Genomic DNA, 19,753 nt, shown 5'->3' on the forward strand with positions numbered 1-19,753 from the left:
GTGAATTTGCTCATTTATCTATGCGTTACTTCCACCTTCGCTTCGGTACTGTATCTGTTGCTTCTGCCAGTCTTCTTGATTTGATGTCTTCGCTTCTATGCTTATAAAGATTATTTTGAGCAACAGCTTCGCAAACCATCAATTAATATTAGAGATTTGCATCTTACTGAAACCGGTGGTGGTATTGTAAACTCTTTCAGTCGAAAGCAAAACATATCACAAGCCCACCATGATGCGAGCCTGGATGTGTGATTGTTTTCTCAAGTGTTTCTGTTGCGTATAAAGTTGTAATGATTGAAAATTTGAGTAACAGCTTCAATGTGCACTCACCAGATGGCACTGCGATCACATAAGAGTGGTATATCCATTGTCTTGTGCGAAGAATTGTTAGTGGGATATATTGTTAATTAGGTATCTTTGTTAAAACCAAAGTCAACGTACGCATACACATTCACAAGCTAGTCCCAGTCGGAGACTTCGATGGAAGTTCACAAATTCACATCACCAACTAAAGGAGTTTCCCGTTTTCCGCACAGAACTTTCATCATTCGATCATTCTTGCACTCTAAATTACTTTCGTCAGCCAGCCGTGGCATCGCACATTTCAATATTGTCACGTCAATTGTTATGGGTGATGATATGCCGTAATTGATAAACAATAATTATGCACCGTCGTAATCGCATTAAATTTGACCTCGCCCAATTACCTCCGGATGACATCATTGTGATCAGCATGTAGGCACGGCGTTTCAAACGATAGTCGATATTTAATTTTTCATTGGAATTTTACAAGCAAAACGTAGAATTTGATCGCTTGAGTGAGATAAGGTTCTGACGATTATGGGAATTGCACTGTTAAACAGAAATTTATAAATAACAATGTGTACGAATATAGAGTTTCCGATTAGCTTAGAAACGGCAACTTGCAACTAAATCTGGACTGCTTCAAAAATGCAAAAAACTGTGATCAAAGTGCACATTGACGTCAAATCGTTTTGTTGTCTTCGGAGCACTTACTTCTTGCTTCATAAGGAATAAGTGCACCGAAAACAACAACAAAATTTGAGGTAAACGTGCACTTTTATCACTCTTTTTTAATAAGTGAAAACGTGATTATTTGTCCAGTTTGGTTGGTGAGAAACGCGCAATAAATACAAGTAACAGTAAAAAAAAAAAAAAAAACGAATTACTAGTGTTCCCAAGAGGGGGAGACTGAACGGTTCATTTTCGTCCTTTGCTGTGTCACCTTTTCAGTGCTGTCACCCCGGGGGGAAGGGTGATTCTATGCAGTAAACTTCCCTTTGCCCTTCCCGCCCCAAATATAGCCATCACGTTACTTACGTCCAGGTGAAGCGTGCCGAGTTTTCCGGTCGCATCAGCCCAATCCACACCGGATTGGTCACGTCCAGCTCTTTGAGGAAGGCCCGTGCCGCATCGAACTGCACACCGTTGTCCACTGAAATGACAGAATTAGGAAAGAAGAAGAGGGGATTGTCAGTGATGGGGTGATATTTGGGAATGTTTGCTCAATCAAACTCAATTTCGGTTTCGGATGAGTTTGATTTGGAGTGAGAAGGTCGGGTAAATGGTTTGATAATTTTTTCCCAATTGAAACGATATAAACCGTGGAACGCTAAGAAGGATCAGCACAGGGAACGAATGGGAATTACGATTTTCGCTCTTGTGGATTGGAGGAAAAGTGGATGCACACGTGCGGAGAGTGGCACTGTCGAGCAATTTTGAAAATTGAAGAGTCGTCTAGATTTGGCGCAGTAGGCGGTGATCAGCGGAGTGCGATAAATGTGCTTGAGATGACATTCACTGTGCGTGAAAAAAAGAAGAAGACTTAAAAGGTTTGCCATTGGGAGATAAAATATCCTAGCTTGCTGTTATGAATGGGAACCGCTTGCATAGGCACCAACTTAAAGGGGGGAGTTTGACACCCTTATAATAATCAGATTCCTATATTGATATATTATCCCGTCCGATTGTATTGGTGTACTGTTTCAGAGTATAGTAGTGAAAATCCTTAAAAATATAAATCAAACTGCTGTCAAACTCATTTTGACAGTTAGATTTCCACGAATCAAAACAAACATTGTGTAGTACTAGAATTTCGACTAGAATGGGATACGTTAATCGATTTGCTTGGGACCAATAGGCTAGTCAAGTAGAGTGCCAATTTAAAATCGTTAGTTTTCACCGGTTGGTACAACCACCGGTTGGAAACTAACGATTTGAAATTTGCAGAACTTCAGGGAAGTTCGGCGATTTAAAAAAAATACGATTGTACGGAAACTTGAGAGAAACATTTAAAACTTCAAGGAACCTCATATGTTCTTTGATAAATTTTAAAAACTTCATGTAACTTCGAAGATCTTCAGAGAAATTTTCAGATCTTCAGGGTAGCCCGAGAGCCTACAGAGGAATTTACAAAACTTCAGAGAAGTTTTCTGATCTACTGAGAAATTTATTGAGCCTCATGGTAATTCGTAGAACTTGAGAATAGAACTACGGAGCTTCAGACAACTTTGCAGATCTTTAAAGGTGTTTGTAGAACTTCAGAAGAATATCTTCTCTTCAATACTCTGAAATCTGCAGACCTGCAAGGAATTTTGCAGATTTTCAGAGACATTAAATGGTTTAGAAAGTTTCACAGTTTCATAAAAATGTGAGATTTGCAGAAAAATTCTTAAAATTACAGAAAAATACTTCAAATTCAAAAACAAAACTAAGCCATGTACGAAAGTACACGATTTCGCAAAACTCCATGGAAGTTGGAAATATATAAATCTGAAAAACCTCAGAGAAGTCCGTAGACCTTAAGAGAAGCCTGTAGAACTTCAGGAAATTCGTACATTTTTAGACAAATTTGCATAACTTCAGCATAACTCACAGAGCTTCGGGAAAGTTCGCCGATCTTTAGAAGTATTTACACAACTTCAGAGTAATTCGTAAATCTTCAGAGAAATTTTTAAAACTTCAGCGAAGTTCAAATATTTCCAGATAAATTGTAGAGCTTTGGGGAATTTCAAATAGTTTCAGATAAATCTGCAGAACTTTATGGAATTCCAAGAATCCACAAATAAATTTACAGAACTTTAGAGAAGTTCGAATATCTCCTGAGAAATTTGTTGAACTTCAGGGCAGTCCGTAGATCTTCAGAGCAGAAATACAGTACTTCAGAAAACATAACAGAATTTTAATTTTAGAAACTTCAGAAAAGTTCAGATCGTATATCGTAAATCTACTGAAAAATCTGCAGATTTTTAAATAATTTTTCAGAATTTGATTGAGGTTCTCAGATTACTCGGATTAAGAGAAATTTACAGAACTTCAGGGAAGTTCGCTGATCTTTAACGATATTTGCATAATTTCATCAAAATTAGTACATCTTCAGAGAACTCCCTTAAACTTCCGGGAAGCTCAAAAATTTCTAGATATTTTTTTTACACTTTAGGGAATTGTGCAGATGTTCAGAGCTATTTTGCTTATATTCATTGAATCATGAAAATCAACAGAGAAAATTACAGAACTTTCGAGAAGTTCGTAGATCATTAGAAATTTAGTGGATATCAGAGGTACTTGTTGATATTTAAGGATCTTAAAGCTGCAAAGATTCAAGAACTTTGTAGATTCTTAGAGAAATTTGCAGAACTTCTGAAGAACACACGGGACTTAAAAGAAATCTGCAGAACCTCCGAGAAATTTGCAGATCTTCAGGGAAGTTTGTTGATCGTCAAAGATATTTAACAAGAGTTAGTAACAACGCGACCCGCTTCAAGTGTTTAGTGTTTAGAGATACTATTAGTAGATTCACAGCGTTAGAGCCAAGTGGACACTAAGTCGAAACAAACATCACACCAGGAAGAGGTGAATCGTTAGTGATTATCACACTCCTGCACTTAGTTTGGAAACTTATCCGGATCGCATCAGCAGCCGCACGAAAGGCACCGTAGTAACCAGGACAGCTAATCACTCGCTCCTGGCAAAAAGGACATCGCCGCCGTGCTGAGAAGGAGAGAAGACACTCATCGGGCCCCGACCCAACGCATCTCTACTGCTCCCGGCAGAGTTGGGATAGGATTCGACAACAACCAGGACAAGCGCCCTCACGGATCCCGCAATCTTTTGGTGTCCCCAGAAGATGTCCAGATTTATTTTGTAAGTATTAACTAATGAAAATTTAATTACAGCATAGAAAGAAATAAAGTGAAAAAATAGTGAAGTGTAGACATATAAGTATCGAAAGAAAAAAGTGAAGAAAAAGTGTATCTGTAATCAAATTAAAAAAACCCACTACGAAACATCTACAAATTTTTAGTGTTAGGATTATATAACTTTTTATTATTTAAGTGACCGTACAAAATATATATATATATATATATATGTATATATTCTCATCTCTCCACGCAAATTCGTAACGTCAAATCACTTTTTCAAAATTGAAGAACTTATCTTTAAACTACAAGGACTTCATTTGAATAGCAATATGGAACAGCATATCCAAGCATTGACAGCTAGGATTGCCGCTCTAGAAGCTGTGGGACAGAAGCACGGCCTATCGATTACTCCGACCCACCACTCTACCTCGTGGATGAGGCAGGAAACCCTGTGGATCCCGAATCAATAGAAAAAATCCCTGACCTTGTGAGGGATTTGCCATCAATTTCTGGCGATCCTACCGAGCTTAACGCTTGGCTCAAGGATGCCGAAGGACTTGTAAATTGGTATTCACCTAGCCCAAATAGTAATACCGCAAGAAGAAACAAATTCCATGTGATATGTAAAACGATCCGTAGGAAGATTAGGGGAGAAGCGAACGACGCTTTAGTAACGTCGAACGTGAACATAAACTGGCATTTGATAAAAAAGACACTTAAAACATACTATGGAGAAAAACGAGACCTGGGAACATTAGACTCAATTGTCTAATAGTTGTCAAAGAGGCCGAACTCTCGAAGACTTCTACGCCGAAATTAATAAAATCCTATCACTAATCTCTAATTGCGTTGCAACGGATGATCAATTTAGTCATCCTGAAGCGGCAAAATCAGTCCTACAGTTATACACTAGAAAAGCTATTGATGCCTTCGTAAGAGGACTCGATGGTGAAGTAGGCAAATTTTTGAAAAATGCAAATGTGGATTCGTTAGCAACCGCCTACGCGTATTGTATAACATTTCAAAACATGGAGTTTAGAAAGCATTTAACCAAACCAAAAATTACGGAAAGCTTCCCCGGACCTCGCAACCAAATTCCATTTCCACCAAAGCTACCACCAAAATTAATGCAAATGCCAAGAATTCCATTTAAACCTCACATTCTTCAACCCGTACCAAAATGTGCACCATTCGGACATCAATATCATTCCAGAAATTTCCCACCTCCCGTACCACACCAAAGATTTACACCATTCAACAATTCTCCATTTAATAACTCTAACTTCCCACAAAGAAACCCCTTTCAAAAACCATTAGACAAACCCGTCCCTATGGACGTAGATCAGTCTATTAGGTCTAGACAAATAAATTATCAAAATAGGCCTACAGGAGCTCCTCAAGGACAACCAATGAAGAGGCCTAGACTTTTCAATGTTGAAACTCAAAAATATGAAGATCCACAGCATGACCTGGAAATTACCGAACAGCTTGATTACTACCCAACAGACGATGAGGAATACTACCCAGAAGAAACAAGCTCCTACGAAAGATACATTAAACAAATTGAAGCACAAGAACGAGAAAGGCCTGCAGAATTTGCAGAACAAGCCGAACTCAATTTTTTAGAATAAATTCCACTTTACCGTACTTCTTTTATTATGGTAAAGTAGAAGAACCTCTCAAGATTCTAGTAGATACACGGTCGAACAAAAATTTCATTTACCCTAAATACGCAATAATTTCTCACAACGAGAAAAAACCATTCTCAGTTTCTTCCGTTGGAGGAGATATCCAGATAAACACATTTTCAAAAGATAAATTATTCAGACCTTATTCTGAATTGGAGGTAAATTTTTTTCACATGGATAAGCTGAAGTCATTCGACGCAATCATTGGGCATGATACTTTAAAACAACTGAAAGCCGTCATTGATACTCCGAACGAACAACTAATTATAAAAAACAAATTTGCTAACCCCTTACTCCAGTACAAATTACAGGAAGTTAACAAAATTCATATTCGTAACGAACATTTGGACAACTACCAAAAATCAGAACTCGATAAACTTCTCAAAGAATTTCAAGATTTGTTCCAACCCGACGAGAAATTACCTTTTACTACCCAAGTCAAGGCAGATATTAGAACTACCGACGATGTTGCTATCTACAGCAAATCATACCCCTATCCACAAGCTTTGAAACCAGAAGTAAATAAACAAGTTGCAAAATTATTGAATGACGGAATTATTAGAAAATCAAGATCTCCATACAATTCTCTAGTACGGAGTACCAAAGAAGATGGACGCTTCTAATGAAAAGAAATATAGAATGGTGATTGACTACAGAAAATTAAATTCTGAAACAATCAGTGATAGGTATCCCATTCCAGATACCTCCACCGTCTTGGCAAACTTAGGTAAAAATAATTTTTTTACAACATTGGATTTGGCCTCAGGTTTCCACCAAATTCCAATGTCAGAAAAGGATATAGAAAAAAACAGCATTTTCAATTAATAACGGTAAATACGAATGTGTACGATTACCATTTGGATTGAAAAATGCTCCGGCAATCTTTCAAAGAGTAATGGATGATATCCTTAGAGAACATCTTGGAAAAATATGCCATGTCTACATCGATGATATTATCATTTTTGGAAGAACATTTGAAGAGCATATGAAAAATTTGAAGACTGTTTTTGAAACACTTAGAAAAGCAAATTTTAAAATTCAGCCCGATAAATCTGAATTTTTAAGAAAAGACGTAGAATTTCTTGGCTTCATCGTCTCAGAAGATGGCTTGAAGCCGAACATGAAAAAAGTAGAGTGTATTCGTAAATATCCTCAACCAAAGAATTTGAAAGACCTAAGAGCCTTTCTAGGACTCTCTGGTTATTATCGTCGTTTTGTGAAGGAGTATGCTAAAATTGCCAGACCCCTTACAAAACTTTTAAGAGGGGAGGATGGCCACCGCCAAATATCGAAAAACCAATAAAAAAAATACAACGATACAATTAGACGAACATGCAATTGCTTCATTTAATATACTTAAAGAAATTTTATCCTCAAACGATATTCTAGCCTTTCCAGATTTTGAAAAGCCGTTCATCCTCACAACAGATGCCTCGGATAAAGCCCTAGGAGCTGTTTTGTCGCAACAGTTCCATGACGGTGAACGTCCAATCACATTTATTTCTCGCACTCTTTCTAGGACCGAAGAAAATTACGCAACAAACGAGAAGGAAATGCTTGCTGTTGTATGGGCCCTCCACACATTAAGAAATTTTATTTACGGCGCAAAACTAAAAATTTTCACGGATCATCTCCCACTCACATTCACGTTGTCACCAAAGAACAACAACGCAAAGCTAAAACGCTGGAAATCCTTCCTTGAAGAACACGATTATGAGATGTTCTATAAACCTGGGAAATCCAACGTAGTAGCTGATGCGCTTTCACGCATTCAAATCAATTCATTAACACCCACACAACATTCAGCAGATGATGATGACAGCTCATTTATACCGTCTACCGAAGCCCCTATTAATGTCTTTCGTAATCAATTAATCTTTCAGATCGGACCTAGCTCATCATATGAACATAATGTCCCTTTTGACAGATATAATAGACACATTTTTATCGAACCAGAATCCACTGTCGAATTTCTAAAAATTAAATTACAGCGATTTCTGAATCCTGGCATCACAAATGGAATAATGACTGATGAGCCCACCATGGGTATAATACAAGAAATTTATAAAACAAACTACAATCCCAGAATTATTAAAGCTAGATTTTCCCAGTCAAGAGTTGAAGACATTGAAGAAGAAGAACGTCAACTCGAAGAAATTAAGGAAATACACAACTTTGCACACCGAAATGCAAAAGAAAACTGATTACAACTAATAAAGAAATATTTTTTCCCAGGAATGCACACGCTCATTCAGAAATACATAAGAACATGTGAAATTTTTAAAATGGAAAAATATGAACGACATCCCCAGAAATATATTCCCGTAAAAACTCCCATTCCAAAATATCCTGGCGAAATAATACACCTTGACATATTCCTATATAACGCTCTTTACCTTTTTATATCATCTCTTGATAAATTTTCCAAGTATCTCAAGATAAGACCAATAAAATCTAAAGCAATTTCAGATGTTAAAAACGTGTTGTTACAACTATTATATGATTGGGACTTACCTGCTAAAATTATCATCGACAATGAAAGCTCATTTGTGTCCAATGTAATAGAACAATTAATACGCAACCTAGGCATTGAGATTTTTAAGACACCTGTTAATCGATCAGAAACTAACGGCCAAGTTGAAAGATGTCACTCTACCATTAGAGAGATAGCCAGATGTGTAAAAGCATTAAACCCAGATATTACTGTTCCCAACCTCATTCAAGAAGCTGCCCATAAATACAATAATTCAATTCACTCTTTTATTAAAAATACTCCAAATGCACACAAATGCAATTTAAGAAAAAACACCAATGAATAACTAAATTCCATTTCTTTTCAGACTCGCCCTCTGCGTGTCAGCCGCTCATGCAAGAATCCAAATACACGATTTAACCAATAATCCGTTGGCAATCATACCACTAGGAGAAGCCAAAGTAAAAATTGGATACATTCGCATCATTCACCCCATCGACCTTATTCAAATAGGCAATACGATAGCAAACGTCAATGACGATATACAAAATAATCCATTTACTAACCCTCTTTACGAACTAATTCAAATAAAAAATTATAAACTATACGAAACATTTATGAAGATTAAACTAATTGTTAAAAGATTAAAAAGATGGGATACAATCGTGACAGTTTGGAAATGGATCGCTGGCAGCCCAAATGCGGAGGACCTTCGACTAATCAACTCTTCTATGAATTCACTTATTCTACAAAACAACAAACAAGTCTTTATAAATGAGATTGATAAACGCATACAGGAAATAACAGACATCACAAACCAAGTTTTAAAAATTGAAAATGAACGATCCAAAAACCATTCGATTGAAATAAATCAACTAATAATTTTATCTAATCTTGATTCGCTACAAAATCAAGTTGAGACTCTCGAGGAAGCCATACTCATGGCCAAGCACGGCATACCCAGCAGTAAGCTGCTATCCATGCGCGACTTCAACAAAATCGCGACATTTCTAGGATCTCATGAAATATACATCACATCTTTTGAGGAACTTCTTTCACAATCCAGAGCCTAAGTCATGTTAAATAACACCCATATTATTTACATGCTGAAGGTACCCCAGATATCAAGCAAAACTTTCGAATACGACTATATTGACTCAATCATTAAGTCAATGAAACGTACCTCACTAGACAAAAACTACATCATAAGAAATGCGACGCATGTTTACAAAATGGATCAACCATGCGAAGAGCAGAATGACTATTTCTTATGTGAGAACTCACAACTCGAACACGTAAATGAGTGTATTTACAAATTAACTACTGGACAGCACTCCAATTGCACATTGCAGACTCGTAAAAAGGATCAACGACGAGACCATTTTAATCAACGACGCCGTCGTGGAAGTTACGTCTAACTGCACTAACTCTAGCCAACCGCTGAACGGATCATTTCTCATACAGTTTACGCAGTGTAATCTTCACATCAACGGAGAACTTTATTCAAACTACGAAATGGCCTTACACGGAAAACCATACTTTCCGACCACAGGACTACGAGCGGACGAGATTCACGTTATAGACATCCCTCCTGTAGAATACATCCAAAATTTAACTATGGAACACCGTGAGAAAATACAACTCCTTAAGCTGGAAACTCAACTTATTCGGATCCTTTGGACTCTCAACAGTAATTGGTACTTTTTCAGACGAAAATCGAAGTCTACCTTAACAGTCAAATTCAACAAAGAACCGGAAACCATCACGATAAAGGAGCTGGATCCATCATCAATATCAACAGAAAGCAAGTCGCTTAGCAGCAATCCAGAAGAACTATCAGAAGAACGGAAAAAGGAACTTCAAGCATTTTTTGATACACCCGCACCACTAAGAACCCTCCATATGTAACTTTGAGAACAAAGATATTTAAAGGGGGAGGAGTTAGTAACAACGCGACCCGCTTCATTACTTAGCAGATTCCCACCATCACACCAGATCCCAAACAATAAACACTTTCATCGATTAGCCGAGTCAGCTAATTGTATGCCAAGCCAGACGATAGTTAGATTGGATCACTTTCATTGGAATCACGACGATCACCGATAGCATGATGTCACCAGACCACCCAGCAAAATAATCACCAGAACGCATTAGCAGCGTTTGTAGAAACAAATAAACACCCGCATTGTTCCCACACTTCATACTAACCCAGAACTAATTTCGTAGCATAAGTCGAAATTGTAATTTAGTCTTAACCGATCATTGAATAAAAGTGGAGCATACATAGCTCCAAGAATATATTTTTTTGGACTTCCTTAACCGGAAATCCTTTACTCAAGAGAGCAGAAACAAAAATTCAGTAACCTCCGAAGGTCTTCAGAGAAATATGCAAATGGTTTGGATGATCCCTGAACACGGCGTCAAGCGAAATAACCATACACATTTTATTACGGGAGTTCTTAACATGAGTGTTCAGAACTCAAGGAATCATGTAGATCTATCGAGAAGTTTTCCCACTAGCTTGTCGAAAGTTGGCATGACATCCTGGTGAAGTTTTGAAATCCTTTTTCATCTTCATATCGCAGTTCTAGAAAGTCAAGATGAGCCAGATCCCTGCCGGTGTTCCTCCAGAGCAACCATTTCCTACTCCACAAAGTTCACCTTCTCCTTCTCATTTTATTTAAAATAATAAAAGCGAAATACGCCTGCCGAAGCTAGAGCAATTTTCTGATAATTCTTTATGGAAGTATTTACTTTTGATTTCTGATACAATTTTTGTTTCGACATGTGCAAGCAGTGCGAACACCAGCAAACAGGGGGGTTTGACAAAGTGTGTCGAAAGCAAAATCGAGCAGATTTTTCATTATGGCGGCGGTCAAAATCAGACCAAGAAATCAGATAGTCTAAACGGACCTTTAGTGGACTGGTTGAGTGCAAGGGGCTGGACACTTAACAAGATGCGCGTGCGATGAGTAGATAGAAAGAAGATTGATGACATTTTAGTAGATCTCCTGCAAAAAGATAGAGTGCGATGGTAGTAGATAGATTTAGATGCGTAAAATGGAAAATCGATTTTTTTGAAGCTAGATTCGATTGCGTGAGATTTTCGAACATCTCAGGATTGAGATTTAGATGATTCGCTGCCCTCGCAGTATTCGAGTTTGATCATCAACTGAATATTTTGTTATTTTAAACAGGGTCCATTGTTCTGCGTGACTGACATCTCTAGATGAGAACCATGAATTCCTAGAAATCATCGAGAGAAGTTAAACAATGCATGGGAACAAAAGCTGTTAGGCTCTTTTTGCAGCTCTGTATTGCATTGTTGATTGTATTGGTTCCATAGGCTGCTTAGGTTGCTTTGATACTGACCGATGAAGGTAACATCACATAATGCTTGACAACTTCAATGTTGTACTCAAACTAAATACCATTGGGCCTTCACTCGAGCGGTTATAATGCAGGAAAGATTTTGTTTTTATGTGGTTAGCTGCGCGCACGCTGAGTAGATAGAAAGAAGATAGATGAAGATATCCTGCAAAACAATTATCTTGTGCAAGTAGATGCGAGAAATAAAAGAAGATTTTTCGTAGATTGTTTCGCTAGTGTGACATTTTTCGTGCATCTACACACTACTAAAAAGTCATGTAAATTCAGGTTCCCTGAGACCGACACATGTAAGTGGGCCTTTTGACATAAGAATCAGTTGAAATAAACGTGAAAATCAATTCAATCAAACGTTCTCTTTGTCGACTAGCTGATGTTTCGGTTTGAGATACGGGGCGTCAGTTTAAGAATGCAAATGAGAACAGCGGTGGAGATGTTCTAGCAGTCGTTATCGTTCAATTGTTTCTGTTCCACCTTTGATTTATTTTTTTATTTTTTTTTGTATTAGTTTACATCAACAGATAACATTAAAATACATAGTTCAGCTTACTAAAATACACAATACAATAAAATACAAGGTCATTCAACGGCTTACTGCGTCAGAGAAAATACGGGAAAAGCGCCGGTGTAGCATCTCTCGTGTCAGGTTGAAATCGAACACTGAAGTAACTCGATTGAACACACGTTGAAGGCCGTCTATAGCACCGTTCATGCTATAGTTATTGCGATGCTGAGGCAATCTTAACATAGCGTTATTTCGCAGCGCTCGGGGTTGGACGTTCACGTTGATCTTCTCCAGGATTGTAGAACAATCAATTCTACCCTGTAAACTATCCGCGATGAGTTGGGCCTGCGAAGTGTCTCTCCGAGTACGTAGAAGCTCCAGATCAATCAGTCGACATCGACAGGCAGCTTCCTCAGAGCAAATCGAAGCAATTGACGCTGAACGGACTCAACTCTTTCAGCACCATTGTTATAGCTTGGGTTCCATACTGCAGAGCAATATTTCAGGGTGGACCGCTCCAGGGAACAGTATAGCGATTTGAGACAATATATATTGGAAAAATTCTTTGCAATCTTGAAAATGAATCCCAAAGATCTTGACGCCCTGTCGACAATGAACGAAATGTGTTACTTATACGTTAACTGGGAATCCAGAATAACTCCCAGGTCTTTTAAGTGGTTTAGTTGTTTCCTGAAGTACATAATTGAGCATGATCGGTTCCTTCTTGCTAGAGAAGGTGATAACTGAACACTTCGCGGGGTGACCTCCATTCGGTTCAAGTTGCACCAGTTAGCAAACGCTTCGAGCTGGCATTGGAGGAAGTGACAATCATCGATAGAACGGAACCGGATATAGATTTTAAGATCATCTGCATACGATAGACGAGGGCCTTCGAGGACAAGATTCACGTCGTTAAAGTACAACAGAAAAATCAACGGGCCTAGGTGACTTCCTTGAGGTATCCCTGACGTGGGTGGGTAATTAGCTGACTGACATTCACCAACGGTTACCATCAGCTGGCGATCACTGAGATAAGAGCGAAACCATCGCAGGAGGTTGCCATTTACCCCGAGTCTATCTTACTTAGCAATCGCAATTGCATGGTTCAGTTTATCGAATGCAGCCGACAAGTCGGTGTAAATTACGTCTGTTTGAGCCCGTTCTGTCATGCTATCCGTGACATACGATGTCAGACAAAAGACCGCTGAAAAAAACAACTTCTCCGTTGAACATCATTGACGATGGTAGGCCAGACTCTTTGCGCTGCTCGTTAACGTAATTCCAGAAGGACTTTGGGTGTGACTTTACTTTACTCTGAATCCCACGTTTATATCGCGAATAGCATCGATGGCTAACTCGCTTGAACTCATGATTGAGCCTAAAGTAATGATGTTTCAGCGACAGTGAAAAAGTTTGCGCAGCGGTTTCAACGTTATCAGGGTCCAAGACGCTTCCCCAGTCTATGCTAGACAGCACGTCGATGATACTACTATGATCAGCACTCCAAAAATCGTATGACACGTTTGTAAAAATGCCTTCAAAATCCCGAACGTGACTATCTTGGACAGTGACAACCAAAGGAGGATGATGAGGAACTTGCTTTACTAGTGGACAAGGTGCCGTGGAGATAACTGGAGCAGTGTCCTGAGCGCTAACGAAACAGAGGTCTAAGCTTCGATTGTTCTCGTTAACTACGTCATTGATTTGAGATAACGCTGCTGCACTATAGCTATCGAGCTCTGTATGAAATACAGAGCGTACAGCGTAGAGAAAACCACTGTGAGATGATTTCCACGAAACACCAGCTAGATTGAAGTCACCCAGAACAATTATCTCATCAACTGGAGCTGCAGTTTCCATTACGGCGAAAACGGACCGACAATGGGTTTCGATAAGTTCGTTGTCACGAACACGGTCAGGAGCAATGTACACCGCACATAAGTACAGTGTGCGATCACTCAGTTCAACGGCAAGCCATGCTTGTTCCACACAGTCCCACGCGTCATTTTCTAAAGCTCTCGTCTTCGCCACAAGAACACCACCCTTATTAGATTTCCGACTGTTTTTAGGATTTCGGTAGCAGCTAAAGAGATAATACTCGCGTCCAAACGCCTGGCTGGAAAGCGTTCGAGAATCGAGCCAAGTCTCGGTTAGATGATGACATCATAGCAACGGTCCGATACAGCTAAGCGGTAGTCGTTAACACCAGAATTCATTCCACCGATGTTCTGGTAATAAATGATGATGTTTTGTCTATGAGATTCAAGTCGACGTCAACCAGTACAGGTCGAAGTCAATTAGCTCTCTGACGAATCGCGTTTCATAACAAAAATCGTCACTCCAGGGGTCTAAAAGCTTAATACCTGGTATAAGCTCCCCTCAGCAACCATGGATTCACTAAGGTTACACACCGTATTCATGGACATCCGCGGAATCCGCAACATAAAGTATCCGCTCATCTATGAATTCATTGCGGAGCAACTCCATTTAACACCGAGCGAAGTACAAGCGATCCAGATCGATCTGACCGAAGGGAAGGTCTACATCGAGCTTCTCACACAGCACAAGGTCCAGGAAGTCATCCAAAAATTCGACGGCAGGCGAGAGCTGGTATGCGAAAACAAGCCACACAAAATACGAGTCTTCGTTGAAGATGGCGGCATCGATATCAAGCTGCATCATCTTCCACGTCGGATGCCACCAGAATGGATAGAACAACACATGCAAAAATTCGGCAATGTACTGAACATCAAGGATGAAATGTGCAAATCTTCAAGGTTTCCGAACACACCAAGCGGAGTGAAGATCATCAGGATGCAATTACGCCGAGCGATTCCGTCGTACATAAGCATTCGTGGGTACAGTACATATTGCATCTATGACAATCAGGTCCAGACATGCCGCCATTGTGGAAATATGATGCACAAGGGTCGTGGATGTGCTGAAAATAGGGCTCGGCTGGCCGCAGAAGAGCGCTCGGTCACCACGTACGCAGACATTGCATCCGACAACACTAACAACGAATTACCAACACAAGCTCCATCCATCGAGGAAAGGTCTCCAGCAGAAGGAAGTAAGTCGCAACGGCCAACAAGTGTCCCCGCGCCGATGGGAGCACAACAACAGCAACAACACCTCACTAAACGTCCGGCAGTGCTTAACGACGATCTTGAACAGCAGAGAAGAGAAAAAACAGCGAAAACCGACACCGAAGATCGAAACTCATCAACTGAGAGAAGAAACGGAGATACAGTGGTCAGCAGTGCAGATCGAGAAGTAACTCACGGGAACCCATCTACAACCACAACAACCAATAAGTCCAACGATTCTACGGAGATGATCGTCGACGAAGAAGGGATGCAGACTCGAGGACGGAGTAGCCGAACTGCGACGAAGGCAACAACAGCATCAAAATCACGAGAGGCAAGTAAATCAAAAAATAATGGATCCCTCTCTTGATCGTTCGTACACATTAGCCACAATTAATATAAACGCAATACAAAGCCAGACAAAACTTGCTGCTCTATCAGCTTTCGTGCGGATGCTTGATTTAGATGTAGTGTGCTTACAGGAGGTAGCGTGTCATGATATTAGTGTATCTGGTTACGAATCCATAATCAATATTGACGAACGCAGAAGAGGTACTGCAGTGTTAGTTAAACATGGGATTAGGACATCTCAAATTCAAAAAAGCTTAGATTCAAGATTGGTGCGCGCCACACTTGAAAATACAGTTACTATAGTCAACATTTATGCACCGTCTGGAACGAATAACAGATATGTGAGGGAAGATTTTTTCAATCGTGTCGTTCCACAGTATGTTTTAAACACCGCTACCTACATCATAATAACCGGTGATTTTAATTCGATTACCGATACACGAGACGCTACTGGAGCGACCAATATTAGCCCAAATTTAAAAAGACTAGTCCAAGCTCAAAATCTAACTGACGCGTGGAGATTATTCAACAACTTCAACGATTACACTTTTGTACGTGGGCCTTCTATGTCACGGATAGATACTATCTACGTAACCCGAATACGTTACTGCAGGATTCAGGTGAATTGTTTCAGCGACCATAAGGCTGTGGTGATGAGAGTTGTGCTTCCTTTCGTATCACAACGTCCTCCTCGTCCCCCATGGAAGCTCAACAACAATTTGCTAACCGCCAGCAACATGGAAGAACTGCAAAGGAAGTGGACGTACTGGAAAAGGACGAGGCAGAATTATCGATCGTGGGTCGACTGGTGGGTGGACTTCGCCAAGGGAAAGCTGGTTTCATTCTTCAAGTGGAAGCAGAATCAGTTCTTTACTGGTTACAACAACACCTTGGGATTCTACTACTCGTGTTTGAATCGAGCATATACTACACACTTAGAGAACGACAACACGGCAGAAATAAACCGGATCAAAGCAGTGATGTTACGCAAGCAAAAGGAATTCAACGGTTTCTTCAGGAAGGAGTCAATTCGTCATCTACCGGATGAAGAGGTTTCAACTTTCCAAATCGATGATCATCGTAAACGCCAGGCAGGAGCAAAAATAGAAAATTTAAAGATCAACGGGAGAATACTCAATGATCCCAATGATATCGAAACAGCTGTTTACGAGCACTATCGGTCTCTATTCACGGGTGAAGAAGTGGAAAACCGAGACACCTACAAGAGCAGTCCCCCAAAACAACGAAGCCAACAACAGAATAATGGACCGGATTACTGAGGACGAAATCTACGATGCCATCAGATTCTTTGCTCCTCACAAGACACCCGGGAAGGATGGATTGACCAGAGAATTTTTCATGAAGTTATGGGACACAATCAAAACAGAAATAGTGGAAATTATCAATGAAATGATGAATGGCTTAATACGTCGAGAACAATTAGAAGGAATCATCGTACTAGTTCACAAAAAAGGAGGAAACAACTCGATCAGTTCTTACCGTCCAATATCACTGCTGAACGTGGAATACAAGATTTTGAGTCGAGTTTTGAAAGAAAGGCTTAATAAAGTAGTGTCATTGGTTCTTTCCAACGAACAAAAATGCAGCAACGGGAAAAGGAGCATTTTCGAAGCAACCTGCTTGATTCGGGATGAGATTGGACACTCCCACCGCACGAGACAGAATGGACTTGTCATGGCTTGTGATCTTAGCAGCGCATTTGACCGGGTAAACTACGACTTTCTGGCAAAAACTTTACGGGAAATGAACATCAACAGCGATTTCGTGAATCTTATGTCGACTATTATGAGACACTCCAAATCACAGCTAGTTGTCAATGGGAGGTTAACAGAATTTTTCGACATCAACTGTTCAGTTCGCCAAGGAGACCCATTAAGTATGACTCTGTTTGTAGTGTACTTACAACCCCTAGTAGATCAGCTTTCACAAATATGCAACGATACAGGTGAGTCCATCACCGCCTATGCTGATGACATAACTATCATCATCAAACACACTGGCAAAACACAGTTAGTGATAGACTGCTTTCGTCAGTTTGGGGAAGTATCTGGAGCACGTCTAAATCTTTAGAAAACAGTTGGCCTAAAACTAGGAGCAGGAATTCCTTCACCAGAGGAGCTGATCATCAGTGAACAAGTGAAAATTCTTGGAGTCCTCTATAAAACTACAATCGAACACACAGTTGCAGTTAACTGGGCGAAGTTAAAACGGAGCGTAACTTCATTATTATGGATAAATCGTGCCAGGCTTCTGAACATTAAACAGCGGACTTGGCTCATTAACACGTACATCTGCTCCAAATTGTGGTATATTGCTTCTATCCTGCCACTACCATTAAGTATTGGAAAGTTTCTGAAACAGCAAATCACCAAATTTATTTGGATAGGAGTACCACATAGAGTTAGGTATGAACAAATAATAAAAACTAAAGCCAAGGGTGGCCTTGGTCTTCACTGCCCGATCAGGAAATCTAAATCTCTTATGGCCAATCGATTTCAACAGACTAAGGAGGTGCTTCCATATCAACAGGACTACGCTAATAGAGTACAGACACGCAGAGTCCTAAGAACAATTCCAGAAGAAATGTCACATTTTAAGGAGATCATCGCAGAAGTGCTCAAGCTACCAAGTCGAATAACTGAGGAGTCAACAGCACACAAAATCTATGCTCACAATCTAGATTTACTTCCGGAAAATAGAATCGAGAGCTCGGTACAGCGGGATTGGGAGAGAGTATGGAAAAATGTCAATCATAAAGCTCTCACTTCGGAAGAAAAAGCTGTATACTACTTGCTTTGCAATGACAAATTGGATCATAATTTTTTGCGGTTTAGAGAAAATCGCATAGCAACACCGGCATGCGATGTGTGCCAAGCTGAGGAAACAATAAGACACAACTGTAGAATCCTTGTGGAGACGAATAGCTGTGCAAATTGAATCCATAGGAATAAGGAGAAATCAACTATTCAAAACACTACAATTTCCGGAGCTGCGAGGAGTAAATCCTCGTACCTTAAGCAGAACCTTAAAATTATTTGTCCGATACATTATATTTGTAAGTGAAACTCCAATCGAAAACCTTAATGTACAAAATTTAGATTTCTACATGACTATGTATAATTAATTTTAATAAAGACAAAGAGGATTAAAAAAAAATGACATATGGTAGCACGAGGTTAGACGTCATTCCTGGAAATCACGGAAACAATAGGCAGCGAACGAACATTAACATTTCTATGCGGATACTCGAGTGGGTTGGAAGACCCCTTCTCCACATCCAACCATAGGCCCGGAACGACTATGAAGATCGTAGGCGGCAGACGGCAGGACTGGGTCGGAGGGATTGGGGCCTTTCTACGGTGCGTTCCGGGTTCCAAGTAACAGGTGTTAACGAAACGTTTCCACGATCGGTGACATCCAGCTGATGTCTCTATCAGCGAATCATGGGGAAAGTTCCGATACTCTACAGTCGATATTCGCTGGTTGGGCCACCACCATTGGCGTAGCTAGACAATTTATCTGGAGGGTGCCTAGATAATTCTGGAGGGGGGCCTAGATAATTCTGGAGGGGGCCTGGCCCCCTGGCACTCCCATTAGCTACGCCAATGGCCACCACCAAGGCCCAACTAGCAAATTCGATTCGTTAGTTGGATCAATTGACAGAATGCAAACAAAATTGAGCGGTGTGCTCATCCTGTGTTGTGGTTGAGTATGTAACCAGTTGGTTACAATCCGTGGATTTTCTTCTGCATGAGTTATTGTTGGTTGGGAAAATTCACGTTTTGTTAAACTTAAAACAGTAGACACACACAAGAGCGAGAGGGCTTGTGCCGCTGCAAAGAACATGAACGTAACGTTACTGAAGGGAGGAAAATCTTGGCTTTAAAATAACAATGGATGCGCAAATTGGATGATGAATAGCTAGCCATCTCAAATTTGGAAGATTAGGCAGAAGTAACCAGGCGTCCGTGTACACCAGTTGAGTGTGAAGTGTAGTGCATATATAATACAAACCACCCCCACCCCCATTGTAGGGTTTGGGCTGGAAAGCCTACCTCCGTTCAGGTAATTGATTT

The 19,753-nt window shown here is 40.0% G+C and overlaps 1 protein-coding gene across 1 annotated transcript in view; it reads right to left on the reverse strand.

Moving 5' to 3' along the window:
- Nucleotides 1-19,753, reverse strand: part of LOC135698903 (uncharacterized protein DDB_G0290587) — a 525,472-nt gene that overhangs the window by 52,636 nt on the left and 453,083 nt on the right. Inside the window, exon 3 of the mRNA XM_065219049.1 lies at nucleotides 1,342-1,456. Coding sequence (XP_065075121.1) covers nucleotides 1,342-1,456 — 115 coding nt within the window. The remainder of the gene's footprint in view (nucleotides 1-1,341; nucleotides 1,457-19,753) is intronic.

This window comes from Ochlerotatus camptorhynchus, unplaced genomic scaffold, assembly GCF_037179485.1.
Source record: "Ochlerotatus camptorhynchus isolate MF236.1 unplaced genomic scaffold, CSIRO-AGI_Acam_v1.1 ptg000098l, whole genome shotgun sequence".
Classification (NCBI taxonomy): Eukaryota; Metazoa; Arthropoda; class Insecta; order Diptera; family Culicidae; genus Ochlerotatus; species Ochlerotatus camptorhynchus.